At 38.2% G+C, this 24964-nt stretch overlaps 1 protein-coding gene across 2 annotated transcripts in view; it reads left to right on the top strand.

Moving 5' to 3' along the window:
- The window catches only part of BBS9 (Bardet-Biedl syndrome 9), a 273148-nt gene extending 255449 nt beyond the window's left edge, over nucleotides 1–17699 (top strand). For both annotated transcript variants that reach the window (XM_048950758.1, XM_048950757.1), the window contains one exon: nucleotides 13149–17699. In XM_048950758.1, the coding sequence (XP_048806715.1) occupies nucleotides 13149–13189 (41 nt within the window). In that variant the 3' untranslated portion in view covers nucleotides 13190–17699. The remainder of the gene's footprint in view (nucleotides 1–13148) is intronic.
- The last annotated feature ends 7265 nt before the right edge of the window (nucleotides 17700–24964 follow it).

The following is a 24964-nucleotide window of genomic DNA, read 5'->3' as shown; positions in this document are numbered from 1 at the left end:
TACAAGCCTGCAGCATTGCTGTACAGCAATTTGCATTAATGGCTGAAGTAACACCTACTGGTGAGGCAGAGGCAATCAGCTACAGGCTGCTGCTGACTTATGACTTCAGTTGACTCATGATCCCAGTGAGTCTTGCAGGTCACTTTTTGCTCCCTCCCTGAGGCCATTGCCAGTACCTGTAATTGTTTGAACACACAGTGATTGAGAAAGAAGAAAGTTGTGGAGAATGTGCACATGCCTTTGAGGAAGATATACAAAAGCCCTATATTATTTTCTTCAGCTTTAAAATTAAAACTATTTATTCAAATTTATAAAATCTGATGGATTGCAGTGTTAGAGCTCAGTACGTCAAAAGGGCACAGAAGGACCTCACAGAAATCAGTGATTTATTTAAAGCTGTAGTTAGACTTTATTATCCTCCTTCTCTTTACTCTCTTGTGAAAGTGCCTGGATAAATAAATGAGACTTAAAATTCATCGGGTTTGGGTACTGTCACATGAAGGTGGCATTTCGTATGGGATAAAGAAATCTGTAGATCAGTTTGAAGAGAGTGAATAAAGGTGCAGAACATTTTGGTTCTGAAATTTGGAAGGTAAGAAGTATTTCTAGGAAGTCATTCAAAAAGTCTTGGCTTCCATGGAAGGTGGTGTTGCAGCATCTCAGAAGACAGGTAACTTGGTGTGGTCCAGTTTTGTTTTACAAGCATTCTGTCATTTCATGTGCCATCTCATTCATGATGTGTGATAGATAGGAGAATAACTTATTCTTTTTTAGATCTGTGTTTAGTTAGTTAGTTAGAAGGGAGTAGACATTATTTTCCAAACTACTGCATGAGGACTCGGTCTGGTTGCGTATATGGGTTTCTTCAGGCAAATTGTATTTTTTACAGCAGAATTTGAATTCTCCTATGTATTGAAGAAGATCTGGCCAGGTTGTACAGAACAGGTAAACTGTTCTGCCATGTTTAAAGGGACTTTGTTTTCCAAGCTTCTTGGTAGTCCTGCTGCAATGCGTTAAGTGTGGCTAATAATTGGACCTATTTCAAAAGTGCCCATGTCTTGCTTGTGAGAGTAGATGCTCCCCTAAGTGGTGTATCTGAGACTTTGTGACACATTGGTTTTGCTGTTCACATGCTTTAATGTTTTCTTGTCCTTCATTTAATACTTCTAAAACCATGATTTGATCTTTTCATGCAGAATTGAATGAGTGGCTCTCACACTTTCACAGTCATGGATTTCTGCTAGCCCATTTCTTGCAGATGATCCTATCTTTGCACTTCTAGAAAGAACTGCAAGATTTATGTTTATTTTCCTGTTTAATGTTGTTTCACAGGCTGCAGACCATGACTTCACGGATGACAAATTGGAAAACTGTTACATAGCATTGAAAGTAAGGGTTAAAAGGCAAGAGCGGTCTGTAATTTAACTCACAGCTTCTCTCAAAGCATCTTACATGTGATGTAAATTGCCACTCATCCAACAAAATCCCTCATTACAGAAAGAAGAGCAACAACTGCAAATACACTGGGAGAGAGGCACTTGCATACAATATGTTGCAAGATCCTAGCAGCAGACCATGTGGAACTGCCTCTGCCTACATTCTGATAAATCTTCATCTACTGTATTTAAATTTCAATTTTGCTGCAAGAGAATCTGTCTCAATAACTTCTTAACTTTTTTTCCCCCCCAGACTATCACCTTGAGAGTCTCCAGTAGGGCTTTTGTAGCTCTGTGTGAACTTTGATGTAAAGCTCTCCCGCAGTGAGAGATCAGAAATACCATGTGTAGAAGCAAAGACTCCTTTGAGAACACTTTGGAGACAAAAAAGCATCTGTTTCTTAAGGAAGTACAAGTTAAGCAAATTTGTGTCAAATTAAATGTAATGTGTGATTAGGTATTTCCTTGGATGATGTCACTAGGTTCTTTTTAGAAGGGACAGAGGAAAGAATGATACAGAAACCATTATTTAGGAAAGCATTTAAGGCTGTGCTTGGATTCTTTGTTGGGAAAGTGCTTAGGCATACACCCAGCTAATATCATTATTTTCAACACACTACTGATATGTTTAATTCTGCTGACCTCAGTTGATATGATTCAATGATTGAAGTCAACTTTCTGAACTGGAATTGCAGCTGATTCAGTATTGTGCATAAGTGATTGACTGCTCTCCCAGTGAGTAAACAAGAGTCTAACAACTCTGCCCTATGAGCTGCTAAGTAGGAATAGATTTATGTTGTTGAGGAAGTGTTTCACTGACCTGAAGGTGGCTTGTGAAAATGTGAATGTCTGCCTTCTTGGGGATATTGCTTACGTAAATAAGAACAAATAATAGTGGCCTAGATGCTGTCTCCAACCATAGATTTGTGAGCGTTATCTGTATCAGGTATGGAAGAACAGCATTAATTTGGGTATAAAGAAGAATGTTGAGATTCCACTGGCAGGCATATTACCTTCAAGCGTGACTGAACTGTCTTCTCTTTGTCTCAGGTGGATGAGAAGAAGACTAAAGCAGCCCCAAAAGTGGCTCTTTTTCTGCTATACAGCTATTACTGCTGAGTCTAGAAAACCTGACTTTCAGACTTCAAAAGAGATCTTTTCTGGGGGCATTAATTGGTAATAATTGGTAATATTATGCTGCTCATATCAAAATAAAATAGGAAATCAACTAACAGCTTAAAAACTTACTGTGAAAATTATGCTCTGCTTCTGCAAGTGTGTACATGTTTGAGGACTCCCTAAGCTTAGTGAAATTACTTATTCATAACTGCAGCGTTTGCAGTATCTGATCTTAAATATATATTACTATTAAAAATAACTTTCTGTGGCATTACACTTTAACTGTGTTGGAATGTGACATTTCATTTCTAAACATTCTAAGCTGCTGATTTAAATTGGAGTTGGACTCGATGATCCTTGTGGGCCAATTCCAACTCAGGATATTCTAAACTTCTTCCGAAGTTGGAAAGAACTGCGATGTGATTGACGAATTGAAGCACTGCACAACAAAGGATTCCTTTCTCACTATATTCCAGAGTATTTTCTGGAAGTTATTTACCATGTTACAACTCCTCTTCTCAAAGTATCTCTCTTTGCATCTGTAGTTTGGTTCAGCCAGTCCACCTTATTGATGATATGTAGGTAATTCTAACTTTATATAACCACCAGAATAAAATTGCTTGCTCTTTCCTAGCATCACTAGAGTTCAGTTCAAGAAGAAGCCTGTGATCTAAGGCACTTAGTTGTGTTGCAGTAGACCAACTCATTTATAGCAAGCCAAATTTCTTATTTTCAGCATTGTGCTTTCAGAGGACGGTAACTTGAATATAACTTTACTGTGGAAATCCCATTGCAGTTTTCTGAACATTTGCAATACTGAATTGCCTGTCTATAAAAGTTCAGCTTGTTTTCCCTGAAGTCACAGAAAATGATGAAAGCTATATTACTCTCCTGCAGTCTGACTATACTTAGTTTTTATTGCTTCCTGAGTGCATGAGAAAATCCATACATTTAAAACTGTTACTTTCATCATTTCAGGCCTTAGTTGGAGGCATGTTGGCTTCCAGCAGTCCTTCTGGAGGTGCTAAAAGGCTCAGGCCTGCAAAGTGCTACCCTCTCTCTGGTTCTGCCAATTTTGGTGTGAGCATGGAGGGCTCAGAAATTTCTTGTCGTTGTTCAGGAATGCACAGATTTGGGCCTTAATAGGATCATCAAATTTGAGTTACTTTACAGCTTTTGTTGTGAGTACTGAAATTGCCATTCTAGCTACTACTGTGAAGATAACTTGGTAATAGTAGCTAGACATATCCAGGGGCATAGTTTCCATCTGTATTAGACAGGACTGATATCAGTGGAAAAGTAGTAGAAATAAAGATATTTTAGTATAGAAAGCTGTTAAGGCAATTAAGAACATTTACCAGAATGCTTACCAAACTGCTGTCTCATTACGCCTCTACTCCCCAAAAATCATCCTTTGCATTTGCAAAGGTAAGATTTCAGAAAAAAACAAGCAAGTGTCCAGTTAGACAAGAATTTATCTGTTATTTGAATACAGTCTTTTTTATTTTGTTCTTTTGCTTTTAAGCCAACACTGAGACTTATCGAAAGATTGTACGTGGAAAAAAAAACTCGTAGAGAATTTTTTCTCATATAGTGTAGCTTAAAAGGAATGTGTGAAATTCAAGTTTGGAAAGTATTGCACAAAAGTATTATTTTTCCTTTGTTTTTCATTTCTTTCTTTTTTTTCCCCCACATTTTCCTTCAAAACTGTCTCTTTACTGAACCCTTTCTCCCACAAGACTCCAAAGGAAAAATGACATCAAAGCATAAAATCCTGTTGTATGTTATTTCCAGAAGAATCTGTGGAAATCTTGAATATGATTTTATCATTCTCACTGTAATGTTCCATTGTTAAAAGGAACATCATACTGATGAGTGTTCAGCTGCTGAATGCTTGCTGGTAAGCAAAACTAACGTTTCTTTGAATATTACAAAGAACGTAGGAATCTGTAGCACCTCAGATTTGTGGTATGATAATAGGGATTACAAGTGGAAAACTGTTATATCAGCTTGACCAGCTCCTTGACACTGCCAGATAGTTGTCTTCATTGCAGTACTTGGTCTAATTTGCAAATGTCAGAAGTCATATGGCTTCCACCACTTCTCTTGGAAAAATATTTGGTATTAAAGCAAGCTGAATATTTCCTTTCCTTGATTCCTTTCCATCTTCTTGATCCTCTTTGGTATCTCTTCATTGCACTAAACAATTCCTAATTTTACTTTGCCTGTAGCTATTTTCTCTTTTGTGTTTTCTGTGGAATCACACAATTACTTGTGCTGTTCTGTTTGGATTTTATTCTATTTTGTTGTATCTCTTTGGTACTGAGAAACCATGGGCTTATATGTACTGTTCTCTGGAGACAATAAAGAAAATCTCTACTGGAGAAAGTCATGTTTACATAACTTATTCTGTGGCCATAGAAGTTATGCTTGCAACAGAAGCACAGTAGGTCCTAAATAGAAGTAGTAGGTCATAAACACTTGCCTGTATCAGCCTCATTATTCATAAAAAAGATGCTGTGATGTTTTTTTTTCCACATATAAATCTAGAATACTTCTTAATCCACACTTTTTCTGAAGTTGATGTTGGACAAAGCCTAATATACTTTGCTTGTACATTTGTTGAAAGCTTCATTATGGCAATTATATCATGAATGAAGGATAACTGTACTGCTTTGACTTCAGACAGAGGCACATGTAACAAGAGTAGAGCTCTGTGAATGCTTTTTAAAAAAACTCTGACTAAATCATAACATTAGAAAACGTGTTATTTTGTGACAACCTCCAAAGATTCATTTAGTTCTCTCTTTTTCTCCTGGAATGAAGTATTTTGCCTAGATTTGTGATCTGTTAACTGTAGAGAAAAAAAAAAAGAAAAAAAAAAAGAAAGAAAATTGGAGGAGTTTATTTACGATACTTCAGTGTGAAATGAAAATCCAAAAGATTTTGGAAATCTGAAAAGTGCTTAAAGAATTTACAGTTTTACAGCCAAATTGATCTGACAAATTCAGCAGGAATCTGACATATGGCTTGTATGACCCACATCTGCATCTTTCAAAGTGAAATATCTCAGCTGAAAAGTTTGCTTAATATTAGCTGAAGTTACAGAGGTAGATGATGAGTGATGATGAGTGATGATATTATCAGGGAGACTGTAGGTCTTCAGATGTCAATTATGAATGTGACCAGCCTGTAGGAGTAGAATGTATCTGCAATTTTTGCGTCTCATACCATGAAGGATCTGGGGTCTTCCTGCAGACTGTTGCTGGGTGGTAGATTCCCTGCCATTCATATGAAAATGGTGGAAAATCTTGCCCTAGAGCTAACTTACTCCTGGTGTTTTGCCTATCTGTCATGGTGATTACTTGTGTGGGGAAAAAAAAGGTTTTGTTAATAGTCAGCTGTCCAATCTGTCTGTCTGAGAAGTCAACAGAACAGCACAGCGAATCAAACAGGCAGAAGATCAGCCACGATGGCATTACTTCTCCCCACTAAAAAGCAAAGAATTCCATCTATGCTAAGAAAGACTCTGGTTTTAATATAGCTTAATCCATCAAACCTTAATGTACATAGCCCAAATGTATATATTGTTTTCTGACAGTAAATTATTAAAGAGACAACGTTTCTGAAATACTTGGTAGGATTTTTGGTAGCAGGTCATGCATGGTAAGATATAAACCTAATGAAGAATAAATTTAAGCATTGACGTTTGTGTGCCCATAATTAAGTTTTAGTTTTTTCTTGTGGCTTAGTTTTTTCTTTGCCTTAGAATTCACTGGATTAGTGTACTGCCCTAACATAAGCTGGTAGCTAATTAGAAAGAACAGAGATTTGGCCACCGAGGGACAAACTCATTTTTAGGGATTCACTTCCCAGCAAGAAATAATCTGTTGAGGCTGAATTGCAAATGTGATTATCTTTAAGTGAAAACAATAAATTCTCTAACACAATTTACAAGTTTTCATAGAAAAATACCAAAGATTTGGTAGCTGATTGTGATAAGCCAGGCGTTTGGAGAAAATAGGCACCTTTCAGTCAAAATTTGGTCTTCACTGAAAATGCATTCCCCTCACCAATGACCAGTTACTTTATTTCACGACAGATGAAATGCTTTTTACGCAATTTGTCTCCCTGCAAGCGCATTCAGTTTGATTTGTAATAATCTTTGGATGATTATTTTTTTTTCCCTAGTTGTTCCTGAATGGAGTTCAGAATACTGTTATTAGAGGGCTGCTTAGAAAGCTCTACATTACTTCAAACTGGCCATCATCCCATTCCTCTAGTTCTTCTTTCCATGTTGATAGCTCTGAACATAAGCTAGATCCTTTTTTAGAATATGCTTATTCCCAGTTTAATATTTCATATATACACACATATATAAATATGATAGTATACATATATACATGAATAAATAAGTGAAACAAAAACAAAAAAAAAATCATCATGGTTATTAGAAGAACTTTGTTCCTTGGGAATTTTTGGTAATGTTCCTGGTTGTTTTTCCCAGTGTTCATGTTTTGTAATTTTACAGTAGATAGATTTCATGTGTATTGGGCATTCTCCAAATATAAAGCAGAAAGATGTGAAGAAAGTACAGAAATGTACAGCATTATATAAATATAGGAGTCTGAACTCTTAACCATTTGCAGCTTGAGTACTTTAGTAGTCCTAAGATCTGTGACCTGCTGCAGACCTCTTTACCTTTTGCAAAACAGATGGGCAATAATTCAATCTACTTGTTTATTCCTGCTGGCAGCTCTAATGCTTTTTGGGTGATGTCGTTCTCGATGGAAAACTTTGTATTAGAGATGTGTATGGATATACGTGTGTACAAGAGAAGATGTAATAAAAATTTAAGGTGTCAGTATTGAACAACACAAGCACACCACCATTATTCATTATCAGGATAAAGTTAATGAGAGGACAACTTAGTTGCTCTACTTCAGAAAATAAAGAAATAAAAGGGTTTTACCAAGTTACTGTAACCTTCCCTAATGTGTCCCTTTTCACACTCAGCCTGAATGGCAATAATGCCCATGTCTGTAGAATCTCCATTGAGGATTACAGCCTAGGGTCACAGATGCTCCAGAACTTTGTTAAGTGCCTACAAGTTAATTAAAAAAATAATAATTCATGAGCATTTGTTAAATGTTGACATTGTTGTTACTTGTTGCCTCCTTGGTGCTTGTTATCTCCCTTGTGTTACACAGCTATTACGTGTTACACTGCAATTACATGTCAGAATTAAGTCAGAATGACAAAAGAACATTTTAGCAAGGTTTATAAACACTGTTAAACTCAAGGTAAGGGCTGCCGTGCTATTTCACAGCAGCTTGGAAACTGAGCTGATACTAGCTTTGTGTAAATTGTACCTGTTGTATTGCAGTTAGTAGAGGACATATTGAAAAGAGAGTGATGGAAACTGCTGTCTCACAGTACCCATCCTGTGGTGTATATAGCCCCTGAGGACAAAGAAGAGTTCATGGAATGGACTCCTTGCTTTCAGGCACCCTTGCTAAATGAAAAGCAAATTTCTTTTATTTACCCAGTTCTTTAATGAATGACTCAGTTCATGCTTCCCGCTCATTTGTCTACCATCACTCCCCTTTCAGATTCAAAAGTCTGATCATTTCAAAAGTATGTATGCAGTGATCAGTGGCTCACTGGTGACTTGAGAGGGAACGGCAGAGCTCACTTTCAGTTTATTATTCCACAGAAAGTGGTATCAAATACTGATCAAGTCCAATTTCTCATGTAAGAACACACTTTAGGAAAGTCTGTAGCTTGTCCATCATGATCAGTCTTCAGCACTGCATTAAAGTCAGTGGTTTCACACTAATCCCTTTTGCACTCCAGGCTAAATTGGGACAAGCAAGATATTGTTATGTTCTTAAACTTTCTGAAAAGCCTTTTGGATCGTGTCCATAGAATAAAGATCACATGCTAAGAAAAAGGAAGCTGTATATACTTTCTCAGGCAGTTTATAATGTTAATCACAATTATTAGCAGTGAGAAGATGGCATTCTGAGAAGAAAATTATGATTTCTGGAAACATGACTTGAAGGTGCTAGGAAAAATCTGTCTTCTTTTGTTAACACACACAAAAAAAAGCAAAAAGAGCTATTCAGTTTGGCCATTTGGAACATCTAGTTTTGCATCCAAAATTTTATGAAGAAGTTACTTGAAAACTGTAGTTTCTTTTAAAGCTGTTTTATGTCTGATCTACAAATAGCAAAATTACCCGTCAGGCCATGAGATGGGGTGTTTTTTTCCTCTTTTCTTTTTGGTGGGAAGAGCTGAAGAAAGTGGTGCCTCCCTTCTCTTAATCTGAACTCAAAATAACTTTTTGTTCTCTTGTTTTAACAGCCCTTTTTCTGAGTCACTGTATGGAAGAGAGACTGGGAAGTGTTGAATACCGTAGATTAAATACTTCAAAGCCAACTTTGACTTAGTTGTATGCATGCTTCAGAGTAGACTAATGTACAATAGTATCCAAGAAACTCGGCCAGTAATTCATGAGAGTCCAAAATGTTCTTCTTAGGATGAATCATAGCAGCATAAATGATAGGATTGGAGAAGATCCCTTAGGTCACCCAGTTGAAAGCTGTGTGTCTTCTTCACTAATCCCCACTAGGGTTTCTTCTACCCTATCTTGACAAACCTCTCATATCCTTGACTTATCCACCTCCCTAGGTAGTTTCTTCCATTGCCTAATGGTTTAACCTGAACATCTTTAAACCTTGCACCATAATGTTTAGTATGAACAATTTATGACTACAGAAAATGATCCTTTTGCCTCCCTTCTGCTCCCTTATTCCGTCGTGCTCAAATATCATCCCTCCTTTTAATTTATTTTTTATTTTTAAGATCCAGGAAGCATGTTTGTTTTTTTTTCTTCTGTCTTTGGTGTAACTGATTTTCTTTGATCTTTCCACTTTTCAATGCTCAAAAAATACATTTTGATCTACAAATGAACTTTCTGTGACTCAGTTATACATAGTATGCATTAAGTCGTGCTTTTTGAGGGGTGAATTGGCATGACTGAAATATTCCATGTTTTTGCTTATAGAAATGACTTTCACAGGGCTGCTAATGTGCTCTGACTGAGAAATACACAACATAATTTGAGGATTTTATGAACTGGATAAAGGTAGACTCTATTTTTAGCTTGAGATACATGCAATCTCATGTTATTAATCAGGACATCAATTTAATCATGTGCTTTAAATTTTGAAGACTTACCTCCAAAAACTCTAGGGGTTGCCTATTGCACAAGGGTTAAAGTTTTTTATGGTTATTTCCAAAATAACCATGTTTCCCAGTTTGTAACTGTGGAGGTATAAACCCTTTAATATACATTTGTCTAACTGTGCCTCCTGTTGGGATTTTTGTATTATCTCTAAAATGAAATACTTAGGTCTTTCTAATGGGAAATATGGAAGTAAAATGATAAGATAAAGGCTTTTTTTTTTTTTTTTTTTTTTAATTTCCTGTTGAAATGAGATGGAGGAGCCTTCATCTACAGAATTTTTAATTTTATACCAGGTATTTGTTCAGTTCTGCCTAAGCTTGTCAGGATAAACTGATGAGAAACCTCTCTGATATTAGTCATGCTACAAATAGCATATTTGTAGTTCAAATAATGTGAAATTTATGTTGTTCTCCTGGCTGACTAATAATTGCTGCATATTGAAAAATACAGGGCAGAGGTGGGAAGGCTCATGATTGCAAGCTGTGTTTTCATATTGCCTCCCATTTTAGAGTTACACAATAAAAATTGCTGCAGTCCATACCTCATCTATCAGTTCATCTCTCCCACAATTTACTCCTACAAAGTCTTTGATTGATGCAGCAGTATTCCAGGTTACCTGTAGTTGTGTACAGTGCAGTCAGGCAAAGCTATGTGAAGCCGAAGTAATTCCTGCTATATTGTGTCAGTTTTGCCAGCCCATGATTACAGCTAACATATCAGGTTTAGCTGATCCAGTGTGTTTCCCGGACTTGAAAGTAACCATTCACACTCCTCATTTTGGCACAGCAATTTACAGAAATAGACACAGGGATTATTTGCAAGAAGTCCATGTCATGGAAGTAGCAGTCTGTGAAAGCGGTATGCCGGGTGCTATTTTATGTCCCCAATAATGATTTTTGCTTTATAATTTTAGAATTGAATTTTAATTTTTAATCCTATGGCTTCCTTCTACTAAAGGTAAAGATACATTAGGCAATTATAGCCTTTTCACGAAGATGTCTTCTCTCTCAGGATTCTTCAAAGCCTCTCCACAACTTTCTTCCTGTTTATCTCCAAACGTCCTCTAGCTAACATCCTCAGATGTAGATGTAGATGTAGATGTAGATGTAGATGTGCCCACACACTGTGGGCACTGGGTAGTAATACTGTCACTCATCTTGAGGTGTGCAACCCAGTGGGCAGTGCTGACACACAGATCAGTGCCTTTGGGTCACTTTGGTAAATCTTTGGCCGCTCTCTTTGGGGACAAACAGCTGACATAAGCATACCACTTTTTGCTGTTTCTTCACTATGTGTGTGTCCAGCTTCTCTAAGAGTGTGCAGAAAGCAGTTTGCAAACTCTTCCCTGACTGTAGTGGGAAAGGAAGGCATTCTCCAGTGTATTTTTATGTAGCACAGAGAGCTGTAAATAGCTGCAGATGTGATTTCAGCAAAGCTACATAGTCAGGAACAGGAACTGAGGGCTCTGCAGTGGCTTCTGTGGTTCTGAACTGCATTGAGCTACGTGGCCCATTTCACTGTGAGTGCATGTCTTCTAAGCTCTTTTCTACTGTGCTACTTCTGTGGGGCTTTCCTCAGCAAGCATCTGTGTTTGAGATTAGTCCCATAATGTATTTTAAATGGAATCTTATCTTCTCTGAGCCTTGTTAATCTCTTGGGTCCTAGAGCAATAATTCTTTCTCCTCTCCAAAGTGGCTATAGCTCATCAGGGTTTCCTACCTTCCACACATCTCATTATCATGCCACCAACCTCCATCCTCTAGATCATTAATGGAACAACATGGGACCTGCTGCTGTTCCCTTCAGCATCCCAGCATGTGCTGTCTCATAAGAGTTTGGAACAAAGGAACTGCCATTTGAGGGTTGACCTTTGTAAACCCGTATCAGCTCTTAACATGGTGTTTTGAATTGTCCTTTAAAAAAAAAAACAACAAACTTCAGTAAGGGGGACCTCTGAGTCCCTTGGGGGGCTTGGGCTTCCAGCTGTTGCTTAAATGTTACTGCTTTAGTCTTTTGTATCTTGGCAATTTTATCTTTGATCTGCTCTGTTAGCCTCACTGACACTTTGCTTCAATCTCAAGGCTTGAGGTAAAATTTGTTTAACTTACCAGCAGCTATGAAAACCATTCGTGCATATGCAGAAATCCCCAAGCACTGAAGGACATTGATAGAGCAAACCAAAAGCTGAAAAATAAAACAAGAGAAAGCAGTGTAGATGTTGTTGTTCACCTGGACTTGCTTGGATCTAAATGACAGCAGATGACAGCGTTTAGTTTATTATTATTTTCTTACATGATGTAGATTGTTTGTGATAAATTCTGTGTGAACATGATTATGAAGGCATTTGGGCCTACAGACAATTCAATGGCCTGTGATCAGAAGACCTGGATAATCAAATTTAATTCTGCTGCTGACCTATTGGATGTGTAGGGATTTAAGCCTCCTGTAGAGATGGCTAAAAGCTGTGTGTTATTTGTATTATTATTCATGTATCATTCGGATATAGTACCAATTTATTTTGGATTGCTTAATGTTAATTATAAAAGGATTTAAGTTAAATAATTTTCAGCCTAAAGTAATAGTGGACATGTAAGAAACTGCTGGGTTAAATAATCACTTTAATTAAGTCATGAAAGTATGTGCATATACAAATTTGCAAGATTATCCACTGTTCCTTTTCTCTGTAGACATTTCAAGCAACTTTATGTGGGTTTCTGCCCACTTTTCTGATTCTTTTAGGCTCATAGTTGCAAAAATTAATATCCAATCCAAGATGAATTAACCTTTGCACAATACTTGAAAACAAGAAACTCATCCTTTCCTGGTTTAAACCAGAAGTTACCTTCTGTACAGGGGTTTTGCTATTTTCCAGTTTTCCAAAGTCTTAGTTTTATATTAAAAAAACAAGTCCTTAATAAGTTTATAGAGAGTAATTTTATACTGTTTTCAATTTGTGTTGCTAATTCCACCTGTGAAAAGATGCAGGCAAAGAAAGTAGAGTTCTCTACTCTCTCAAGTAGAGAACCACGTGTATCAGATTGTATGCCTAGTTGTTTTCTGCCATTTTTTCCTCACATTTAAGGGTAGTCCACAATTTTATAAGTTAAAGATGGCATTATCCATTGTATACATAAAGGAGTTGATATGAAATTGCCCTCATTGCCTTAATTTTTATATTCCTAAGCTTGCGAGTTCTTGAATTTGCAAGTTATGGATTGTTATCCTGTTTTGCTTGTAATAAATTGTTTCCTCTGGCTATAACCAAAGCTCTTACAAACCAATAATCAACAATAGAGTGTATGCAGTTGCCAATTTTTAAGCATCTTCTTTCTCCTTTATAGGTTTGTCTGAGGATGCAGCAGAGGAAGCCGAAAAGCCATGAAATATGAAGACGACCCTCAGGAGGAATTTCTATCTGACATCAAATGCATTTATAGAGCAGCAGTACCAATCCTTTTCACTCTGTAACAATTAACAGCCTTCAGAAGGAGAGGACTGTGATAATTTATACAAAAATGTTCATTTCTAATCATTTCAGTTGGATCTTCCTGAGAACTGCTAGCATTTTTTCTGTGAGCAAAGCTTACACACTTACTCAACTGTGGTAGGGATGTTGTGTTAAGTTCTGTGATACATCAGCCCTTCCTAGGGATTCTGTTGATTGATCAAAGACTGTTTACATGTAGTTAAAAGCAACCTTTGTTTCAGGATATGTTTTATCTGTTTTTTAAGATATTCTGAACTATACCTCCCTTTGAGATTATATTAACATTTGCTATATCACAGCTTTGACAAAAGATAACTATCTCTTTTCCTCCTGTACTAACATTCACCATTCCAGACAGCTGAATTCACCACAAGAAGAAAAACTGGTAATCCATCAACTCTTTTTTGGCCCCCCCCTCCTCCCCCTCATTGCTTATACAAACTCCTGCTCTCAGGAGATACAGAGTAAAATATGGTTACTGGACGTAAAGGGCAAACCCTTTTGCCATTAACAATGTCACTACTACGTGAATAAAGTTTACACTTTAAGTACCCTGAGCACAGCAACACATGGATCTTTCTATGGTTACCTGTTATTCCTGCTTTTCTTGTGGTTCAGCCTGTTTTAGTTATGGGTTAGATTTTCAAAACTAGCTAGCAGTTTTTGAGTGCCTTAATTTTAATGAATCCAGTTAGAGGGGGCTCAGAGGTTTCTGTTTTTATGAAGTGCAGAGCATTAACATTCTGAAAATCAGGTCCACATGAGGTGCCTGAAATGCAACACCCAACAATGGAGACAAGCCAAACACCCTTGTAAACCTTGGCCTAGGGTTTGGAAGAGTCACACTCATGTCTGACTTCCTGAGGGCAAGCTGAGTGTGGTATCAGAAGAAGTTATTTGGAACTGAAAACAAGTGAGACCTGAGTCAAGAGTAAAGACAGACATCTGAACAAGCTCTCTCTTGGCTATTGCTGGTTCATAAGAAATTAGAAGCTGTGTTGCTTTTTTTTTTTTAGATTACAGATACAGAAAGCACGGCAGGTCTCAGCTTAGTTTCTGCAATGGCATGAGCCGTGTCCACTTCCTGCTCTCCTGTTGATTTCATGAACTCTGGTTCTCACCATAGAAAAGGTCCCTCCAACTCACTTTTCTACTGCTTTGGCAAGGGTTGTGATAGTTGCTGTGGTCTGTACAAGACTTGACCTATGGATTAAAAGGAGACCTTTTTCAGGATCTGTTCAGCCTGCAACTTTCATCGCCTTCATATTTACTTTCAACTTTTTTGCGTCCACCCCCAAAACAAAAGCAGTGTGCAACAATTATGGATCTGCTGCTTAATGCTTCGGTCCTATTCTGGCTCAAAAAGCATGATAAAACCACATTTCAGTGAGCCCTTTTCAACATGCTAGCTATTACATGGAACAAAGTGGACAGGACACTGGGTAAGGTTTCTGATACCTCTAGAATTGAAGTGATCAGGGCCTCACAATAAAGAAGACTCTTTACCCCAGGAGACCTCAGATATCTGAAGTTGTAGTGCCAGAATTCTTGCCTCTTTCCCAGGAAGGAAAAATCCTACACCCTACTTGTTATGTGGGGATTCTGCTGGTTGAATTTCCTTCACTCTGATCCCTCCCCCATGGTCTTTGTCAAGAGGGCAGCATCCAAACTGTTGTCAAGGTATCCTGCTGCGCTGTGAAAATTACCCAATAAAATAATCTCCTGTAGTTTCTGTACACACCTCAATGACCAAAGAAAATCCATGGAGAACTAATCAATTACTGTAGCTATTAGGCTTAAACTTTAACTGTAGATCTTAAATCTTCTTTTGTGAGTGGCTGCTAGGTAATCCAGAAAAATCCTCTACATTCTACTATATTTTACCCATGCCATGTAAGTGCCATTTTGCTATAGAATCCTGGACCAAAGAATCCTGAGCTATATGTATATGATATTAGCTGGAAAATACACTACTGTGAGAAATACATTACTCTGTCATAATTATAATTGTTGAATGTGATCCCAATGCTCAGAGCTGCCTCGAATCATCAGGAATTTAGGGTAAACAAGTGGGCACTCAGGTCAGTTATTTCATAACTCTTGTTTTCTGTCATTTTAACATGTAAGGCTCAGAAGCACTCTTATTTGTCTTTCCTGCTTGATGCTTTGTAAAATGAGGTCGATGAGAATACTGTTACGGAAAGGGGAAAACATGCTGGTAATAAAGAAGAAAAAAAAGGTAGAACTGACTAGTCATAATGTATGACCTCTTTGTATATTGTGCTAAATTGTGGATTCTCGTAGTATCATCAGGATTTAGGAGAGAAATACAGTTGTTTTGAGTAAAAATCACTTTGTTTTCCCCAATGCCAAATAGTCCAGCTCATTCAAAGCAAGGAAGTAGTTGAAATGTAGTCATTTACACACCAGGCTAGGAGGAAATATTGTAAAGTAATTCTTAGCAGTTTTCAGATGTCGTTTGAATTTTTAAGAAAGTTCCTTATGGTTGGAAAAAATAAAATAAAATCAGGCTGCTTGCTGGGAGTTTCAAAGTTAGAGAGTTGGCCAACCAAAAAATGTAAGGAAACTTTGGAAGGTTAGGGGGTCCAAATGTTTGGTTTGCATCAACAGAGTTTCTGTGGGCAAAAAAAGCCATTGCTGACCAACCAAATAATTCTGAACAGGATTTTAGAGAAGTGTCTAATCAACTGTTCAGTTAATTAGAAGATTACAATGTTTTCAGGTAAAGTGGGGTCTGTAGTATAAATGTCATATCTAGAAACCTAGTGTTTTATTCTGCAAAAAGATTACTCATATAAAAATGTTACTTTCTGAGCTTAAATATGCAGTCTGTTTGAATATTTAGCTATTCAAGGAGAAATTTATATTTTTAGTTGGCTCAAAGATAAAAGTTAGTTTGAATTGATCATTTTATTAATATCAATTTTGGGTACTTATATCTAAAGTGAATTTTGTAATATTTTGAAAACTAAACAGAGTCTTGGCAACTTTTTTATTATATTTGTGCTATAGTGCTTTGAAATGTATTTTCTAAAGTAAGTCCTAACCTAAAAAATATGCATTTTATTTTTGTTAAACAGGTAAATGTTTCACAGTCGTCGTTTTCTGAATGTTATTGTATAAGAGAATTTTCTTTCATTTTATTTTCATGTTGTTGAAGTTTAGAAAAACAGATTAAAACAATTACTGCTCTGATGATCAAAATCTGGAAGTTTGGGCTCTGAGGGCTTTTTGGACTTTGAACACAATGCTGAGTTCAGTCCAGGACTGTGTTTTCCAGTCCCAGATTGATTCATTTGTCCAACTATTGTTAAGCACAGAAAAACATGATTCCTTTATTTGCAAGAGGTTGAATTTTGTTTTCATGCTATCTTGTCTTTTCTTCAATGTTTATTGTGCAGACAGTGTTAAGAGATAGGTCTCAATGTTGTTGTATTGTTTATAAAGAATAGTTCACTACCATAAAAAGAAACTTGCTGAGCAGAGATTGTGTTTGTACGTCAAGTCTTTTCAGCACAAAAAATACAGGTTGTGCACCATGCTTAACAAGTAGCTTTCCTTCTTATCACAGGATCTTGTTTGTAAATACTTCAAAAAATTGTTGCAAAGGTACTGCAGAATATATGGCATACTTCTGAAAGCAAACTTCTTTCTTCCTTGTTTGTTTTTAAGTTAACCTGGAGTTTTCCATAGCTTTGTTTGTAGTCACCCTTCGCTATCGTGCTGCTTTGTTCATTCACTGCCTCATAGCACAGGATTCCCCCAGTATTTATGTGATATCTTCATATGCTGTTTGCAGCTGACCTACTTCTTCCTCCGTAACTCAAGGTATGTTTAACTTTGCGTAGTTTCTTGTTTGTATACGAGCCATGATCCTCTAGAGGTGAATGAATGCCCTCAGGTCACGGCGAAAGAAGTGGGAGGCCAAGCCATGAAGCATGCTGCAAATTAGCAAAAGTGACCCCAATTAGAAGTGCTGTTGAATGCATTGCTTCTATGGGAATTTATTCTAGTACTCCAGTAGACCAAATTCAACACAAGAATGATAGTCATGTAAAGACTAGAAAACACTGCTTTATTTAGAGCCTGAAGCTCCTCTCTCCTCATCCATCTCCTGTATTGTAAATTCTTACAGTGGTCAGCGGTATCAAGTATTCTGTCTTCCTCCTCCTTCTTTGCATGATGACTAGCAGTTTTCTGTACAAAAGGTACTAGTTTGGGGGGGATGTGCTTTGTACAAGTGACCTGCTGATCACAGCAGAGACATCTAGCAGTTTTATTAGCTCTGAATGTGTAGCAAATGATTTAATCAACTTGTAGGATGGAAGCCTAACCTAGTTACTTGCATTGACTTGGTATTATCTGACAACATCCTGTTTGCTGTGAGTTTACATCAGTTGTACCAAGGAGTACAAAGAAAATGCAACATCCAAGCATATTTAAACAAATATATTTGTTATTTTAAAACACTGTGCTATGTTTCAAGTGTTTCATATTGTCAAAAGCAGGAAGGAGAGCAAAACACCGTTCTATTTTCTGAAATACTCACCGTATTTTCTGAATTACTCACTGTAGGTTGGTATTTTCTTCACACACACCGTCACGTGCTTAGGTTTACTATGCATGCACGAGGCGTGCATGCTTGCAGAACAACGTGCTGCACTGAAAATTTTAATATTCATCCTCATTCTTAAAATGAAAGGATTGAGCAAAATTGTGTCTTTAATAGCGGGAAAAAAAAATCACAGCCCTGGAATAGATCCACACCCTCAGGCTACAGGATGTAAATTGATATTAGCTCTAGTGGGAGTATTTTCCACCTGATCTAGCATAAGCATATTGTGTTATTCACTTGTTTGCTACTTTAATACCGCTTTAGCAGTTTCATCATCAAAAAATATTCCTTTTGGAAATTATTTTTGGCAAAAGCAATTAAGACTCCTGAGGAAAATGATAACAGTGTTTGATATTTTGATTCATCTTTATGAGCAGAATAGAAACTTGGAGTGCTTCCTAAGTAGGAGCAATCATTGCAGCTCGCAGCCCACCCTCCACTGCAGCTCCAGCTGGGTGCAGACTGACAGCACATTCAGCTGCAGAAACAAGATAACAGCTCTGCTCTGATTATGTGAGCTGTTCCCTGATCAGTAATCTTGGAGTTCAGTCATCATGAGTCATTACTGTAACCTGATTAGGTGCCCAAATCTACCTTAATTGCATTTAACTGAGTGTTTTGCCACAGACTGTGATAGGAGAACATCCATACTCCTCTACTGGAGGCCAGATGCCATAATAAGATGACATATAAGCACCATTTACTCCTAGCTAGATGATGTAATACATTATGTGGGTTGCTCCAAGAGGTATTATTCCCCAAATCTGTATCTGCGAGAATCAGCTCGTCAGTATTAATTAAACAGCTACTACATTCCACCCTAGATGTGGTTGTTTCTCTGTAGAGAGCGATGCTACGTGTTAAATAGGCCCTTTCAAAATAAACAAATTCTCAAAGTACTTTATACAGGTTACTTCAGCCACTTCTAAGATGAGGTCACTCTCAGGATGATGTATAACAGCTTTCAACATCATGAGCAGCGCTATTAGTTTAGGAAACCAAGCAACGAGCAGCATGCTCTCCTTCTGCTTTCCAATCAAGAGAGCATGGGAGGGATACATTTGCAGGACATGTTCTGTTGGGAAGAACGCACTTGAGTTGGCACCTTATCAACAGAAAACTTGGCCCTCTGTCTGTTAAAAAGTTGCCGCAGTTTTTCTAAGCTGATGTTTTTGTTAAAATTACCATTTCCTCAATTTAATGTACTGTTAAAAAATTGGCACCTCCATTCTCCTCTCGTTATACTGAGACATTTTATCATTGTTGATGAATGTAACATAGGTGCCATTCTTAAAAACTTCAGGAAAGAGCACCGAGTTGTTTGATCCAAGGACAGCTTGGATCAGTTTTGCTAAACCTCGTGAGACAGTATCCTGAAGCCTACAGTGTGTTGGGGAGATAACTAAAATCACTTATATTGATTTTATTCATTTTAAAGGATGGATGGACCACTTCTTCGGGATCTTGGAAGTGATAAAAGAATATATGAAGAAGTTGGTGTATCAGAGAGGACATTCCAGTTCATTATGAAGCAAGCATTCAATAATTAATAGGTGCTTCAAGTGCCCACAAAATATTATAATCATAGTTGGATTCAATTACAGGAGACATAAAGGGGATTATTGCACTTTTTCTTCTCTGGTGGTATAATGAAGTGGAGGCAGTTGAGATCCATTATCCAAATATTGGAGAACAGTCAAGTTGTAATATATGTATGTTTTACAGAAACTAGGAAGTGCCTTTTCCAGCTGTTTGAACTCAGTGTCTTCCTTCTGCACAAGCAATGAGTGCAGTTAGGAACTGGTGGTAATACAGCTTGGTTAACAAGGTGCAATTGCTTCTGACCCAGTAGAAACAGAAAGAGTTTGTCTTGGCAGCTTAGAGCATTTGGTAAGTATTTCATAGTGGCACAACACGGTGGTATCTTTTATCATGAAAATGGACAGCTGCTTAGCATATGTCAGAGTGCAAATCTCAAGCTCAGCTGCAGGTAGGGAGGTACATGAGGTCCGTGACTTGTATTGGGAATGTTTTGCCTATTGCTTTGGGCAACTGTATTCCAGCTGTGAGGATCTGGCCCTCATGGCATGAAGGAAAAGTGGGGAAAAAGAACCAAGGAGCTTCAGGGTGTAGTTGGCTCCTTGATACCCATTCAGGATTGTGTTCTAAAAGTCCCGTTCCAGCTGACACAGACAAATGTATCTTTCCTAGATGAAGATGAATCCTGGCTCACGGGGCTAAGAACATCCCCCCAGCATTATTGCATTCAGCATTTGGTGGTCAAGCAGCAGTGACATCAACCAGCTTGGCATCAGTAAGAGAAGACAGAAAACAAAGGTGTTTGTGTGGCCATGCAGCCAAAGAAGAATATGGACACAAAGGGCTGACCTTTCAGAATAGCTAAAGATTTATCACTGCTGTGTAGGTGGCACCTAAGTAGTCCTACATGGTTGTGAATCAAGAGATAGTCATAGAAAAACAAGTCCAAGCAGAGGTGGATTCTGCTTCCTTCCTGCAGGCAAGCTGGACTGGAGAAGGCAAAGGGTGATCTTTGGGTAATGACTACAGGTGAAATTAGCAAAAAAACAAGAGCAAAGGATGTTGTAGACATATGGATTGTTATAGACTGTGGATATTATACAGTATAATAATAACTGATCTTATTTTTCTATTTTTATCTTTTTTTTTTTTTTAACAGTCATTTCACATTCAGCATTCATTAGCTCATCTCATGGGGAGAGGAGCTCTCGTCATCCACATTTTTGTAGATAGCAGTCACTTTTGCAATTGTGTAATTCATTTCTTCCCCGTATTGCTTCTTTTTCTTTCTCCTTTTTTTTTTTTGTACCAGATCCCATTGATCATAAATTGATGATTTCTCCCAGCAGCCACTTTATAAATATGTTCTAAAATCCTGAAAGAAGACAACTTGCAGCGAGGAGTGTTTTGGTTAAACCTTTGAAATACAATGTAGCTATTCTTCTCTAGGATGAATAACATTGCTTTCAGCATCAGAAAAATAATGAATGGAAAACCAAATGTGCTCTAGAGAAGTTGAAGCTTTTTTTTTTAAAGGGCTACTGCCCAAGTATGTCATCCAATGGAGGAAAATTGGTAGCTGCATTGTTTTTTTGTAAGACAGCTACCCAGACGGTGATGTGATACCTTTTATTGGGCTAACCAAAGTTAAAATTAGAACTGAGCGAATAAATCCCAGTGAGTAACAGCATTAGTACATTTTAACCTTTCTTGCTTCTCACTAAGATGAACTTTTTCAAACCTGGGCACTGATTTTTTGGCTTCCAGTTTTAGGACATGTTGGAAGAGGACCTGATTGCTAAGCCTGGTGAGTTCTTGACAGTTTTGCTGCCCGATCACACAGAAACAAGTAGGCAGAAAGTACTGTGTGGTCTTCCTTATTCAAAATTCTGATTTTGGCCAGAAAAACAATTTCTAAAAAGGCTTTTCCATCTTTCTGCCATTGTAGATATCCAGAATACAAATCTGGACCCTAAGTGTTTAGTTGAGTTGAACTTCCTGAGGTCTCAAACCACTAGTTTTGTCCATCCCTCTGTGGCTAAGCTAGGAAGTGAATTCTGGCATTTGCCTCTCTGTATATTTAGGTTGCTATAGAACAGCTGAGGACATTTCTGAAAAACTGCACGCACTGCAACTTTTTATATAGAAAGTTGTTACCAAATCACTTTCATATTGCTTGAAACTCTTTTTTTCTATTTCTCTCTGGTCACTGTCTTCACTATTGAACATTTTTAGGTACTTCCACTGTCACTCAATTTAAAGACCAATTGTTCCTTCACTGTATAACATTTATCCTGGCAGTAGCTACATTCTCCTTCAAAGCCAGCTGTGTGCTACCACAGGTGAAATGAGTGGCCCAGCAGTGGTAACTAGGTCAAACTACCTGTTAATAGTGAAGTTGTATAAGCTGTGCTGATTCAGCATCCAATGGGTGTGCCAGAGCAGTTTCCAAAATGATAAACTTGCTCACCAGAGTGGCTAGAGGACATTTTTGTTACGAAAAACAAAGCCAAAGGATATAAGTAAAAGATCTTCATTTAGTTACGTGATAATTACCTGGAGCAAGGTGTTAGTCATGGAGCTGCTGTGGCAGGAAGCAATGGGAATAGGGAGAGCAGAAGCACAGAATGCTTCACTTTACCTCCAAAAGGTAACTGTGCTGCAGCATAGGTCTTCAGCAGCAGTCTTGCAGTCAGGATGTGCCAGAATCCCTTAAGACTCTTCTCCCAGCTCGGTGCCTCCACCTGGCTCATGTCAGAGGTATCACTGGGCCCTTCTTTGTATAATTTTCCAACCTTTGTACGCTGTAGCATTAGGCAGTGCTTTGAAAATACTCATAAACCAGTATAACAGTTTTCAGTCACAGAGGATCTCCCTGCAGGCTCCCATTTCTCTTCATCTTTTCCATGTGCCCACAGGGGTGTCTTTGTGTTGACGTGCTGCACGTCGTCTCTGTTGGGTTTGGCTCAGTCCCTGTCCTTCCCTTGCAAAGGCCTGCATTATCAAAGCCAACTGATAATTTTGATTGCCCTCATTTTTTCAGTTACCCCCAATTAAGCTCGAGGCCTGAGGCTCAGTCTGGGAATTCAAAAAGTGAGACTCCAGATTTTGAGAATTTGGTTGCGGGTGAATAGAGCTATTGTTAGGCTGCTCCCCTGCTCATACCTTTGCAACCCGACTGGATTCTACTAGCTGTGAAAAAATACTTACTTTGCACTGCACCTCTCCTAGAAGAACATAAAGTATAGCTTTCAGAGCCATCTTTTCTTGCTCTCTTCTTCTAGTTTACATCATGTAAATTCAATCTGTCTCTTCCTAATTCTTTTCTGCACTTGGGCCAGCAGCTGAAAGCCTGCAAAAATATGTGCATCTTATCCTCTGTGCATTCTGTAGAAACAGCTTTACAAACCGCAGAGGCTATTTTAAAATAAACGGCCATTTTTTAAAATCCCATCATTACAAAGCAGAGGGTTGATTGTTGTCCTCTGAATGTTTCATAGCAGCAAAATTTCAGCATTTTGGGAATTGCTCTGTCTATTCATCCAACTGGAATGAATCCAAAAGCAAAGCATGGAACTGTTGCTAGCACTAACTCGTCACTGAATGTTACTTTCTATAATAGATGGCTTGTACTGTCATTTTGTGGAATGCTCAAAAGTCAGTTAATCATCATTTGGAGTGTGGGGATAATTCTTTTTTTTTTTTTTTTTTTTTAAATAGAGATGCACAGGAACGATCTTTAAGAAGTCCAATTACTTCCATTACTTCTGGCACAGCAGAACTGAAAACGGCTCCATCATGAGGCCCCCTGTTCTGTGATTTATTATCTCATGTTTTTCTTTTGGAATATGAAAGTTTAGGAAGATAAACATGTGCTTCAAAACAAGTCTATTTAAGAAAGTAATTGTGAAAGCTAAGAAATACTATGCTGGAGGATCTGGTAGGTGAAGGCTTGGGTCTTCATCTTGCAGGTGCTCCAGGCTATGCATGTCCCCCATCCAAGCCACACCAGTGGGCAGTGGAGGCAGCTGGGACAGCTGGCTTGGTGTAGCCTCAAAGTACTGAGGCAGCTCATCTCCTTTTCTCTGAAGGATTCCAGTTTGACTTTTAGGTTCATTTCTGTGGTTCTATCAGACCACTGCCTCCTAAGCAATGCCTAGGAAACCCTAGACAACAGCAGCCACCTAACCCAGTTTGTGGATTAATTTAGGCCTGGTGCCAATTTGAATGGGAGGACTGAGCGGATGAACTGTGACTGGGTGGGCTGCCTTTGGCCTTGTTTTGGGCCATGATTGCTTCTCTAGGGCCCCACGGATGCACCCTTTGGGAGAAGATCCTGTTCCTTGGGTTCCCCCGCACATAGTGAGGCCAAACACATGGCCACTCTGATGCCATAGCCACTCTGCACTTAAATTTATCCCAGTTCATGCTATCCTGATTTGCTTTAGAGCCCTGACTCAACAAGGCCCTGCAGGAGGCAGAACCTTTCTGACAATGATGTGATGATTCTTATCTATCTCATTTGGGTACTCTGATGTGTGAACATTTCCCAGGGAAGGATCTAAACTGGCACAATGAGAAATTTCCAAATTGCTTTCAGCACAGTGACATCCATTCTGTTAAAAATAGCTCTCCTATTTATTATCTAGCTCTCATACTGACACAGACTAGGTCACAGCCTTACGGACTGACTTCAAGTTAACCAAAATACAATAACATGAAAGCCAGGTAGAATTTTAAGTAACTTGGTAAACAGTTCTGTGTTGTTCAGGCTAGCTTGGTTAGAACCAAAAGAAGAGCAAACCCTCCAAAGCCCCAAAATTGGTGGTGAAAATAGTTCTTCACCAATCAACATCTGAACAGAAATCATTCTGTGTCAGAATATCAGCCAACCATTCCCTTGACACTCCAGTTTACATTTAAAGATATCTGAAACGATGTATACCACGTAAATACATATTTAAAATTCTATGAAGCCTTGAAACTGTTGGTTGTTTTCTTTGGTCATGGGTAATTCAGCTGACTCTCTTGGGTTTAATCTGCAAATATATGCAAGACATGACTGATACTTTACCAGGATAAATACTTTTCCCTGTCCCTGTTCACCTTGTGCTTCTCAGCAATATATTTAGAGATATGCTACTGATAGAGAAGCTGGGGCAGGGGCTGAAGACCCCTGCAGATCTGCATAATGACACTCAGTGCCCACCTCGGGCACATTTAATGGTCCCCTCCCTCTGACAGCCACAGATAGCTGAGAGGCGGACAGATGAATTACACTGCCTTGTGCAAGTACCTTTTTCTCCTGCTCAAATGGCTGTGGGCTTTCCTTTTGGTGATGGTCTAAGACTAATCTCACTCACATGAATCAGTAGCAAAATGAGATGGTTTTTAACAGTCTTCAACTTTGTATTTGCTTATGTACATTTCTGCCGTTTCTTTAAATACTCTTTGATAGTAGAACAGAGTCTAATTTTGAGCTTAAGTACATGCAG

The sequence above is a fragment of the Lagopus muta genome, chromosome 7, assembly GCF_023343835.1.
Source record: "Lagopus muta isolate bLagMut1 chromosome 7, bLagMut1 primary, whole genome shotgun sequence".
NCBI classification, from domain to species: domain Eukaryota; kingdom Metazoa; phylum Chordata; class Aves; order Galliformes; family Phasianidae; genus Lagopus; species Lagopus muta.
Note: the sequence above shows the minus strand (reverse complement) of the source record. Positions and strands in the feature narration are given on the sequence as shown.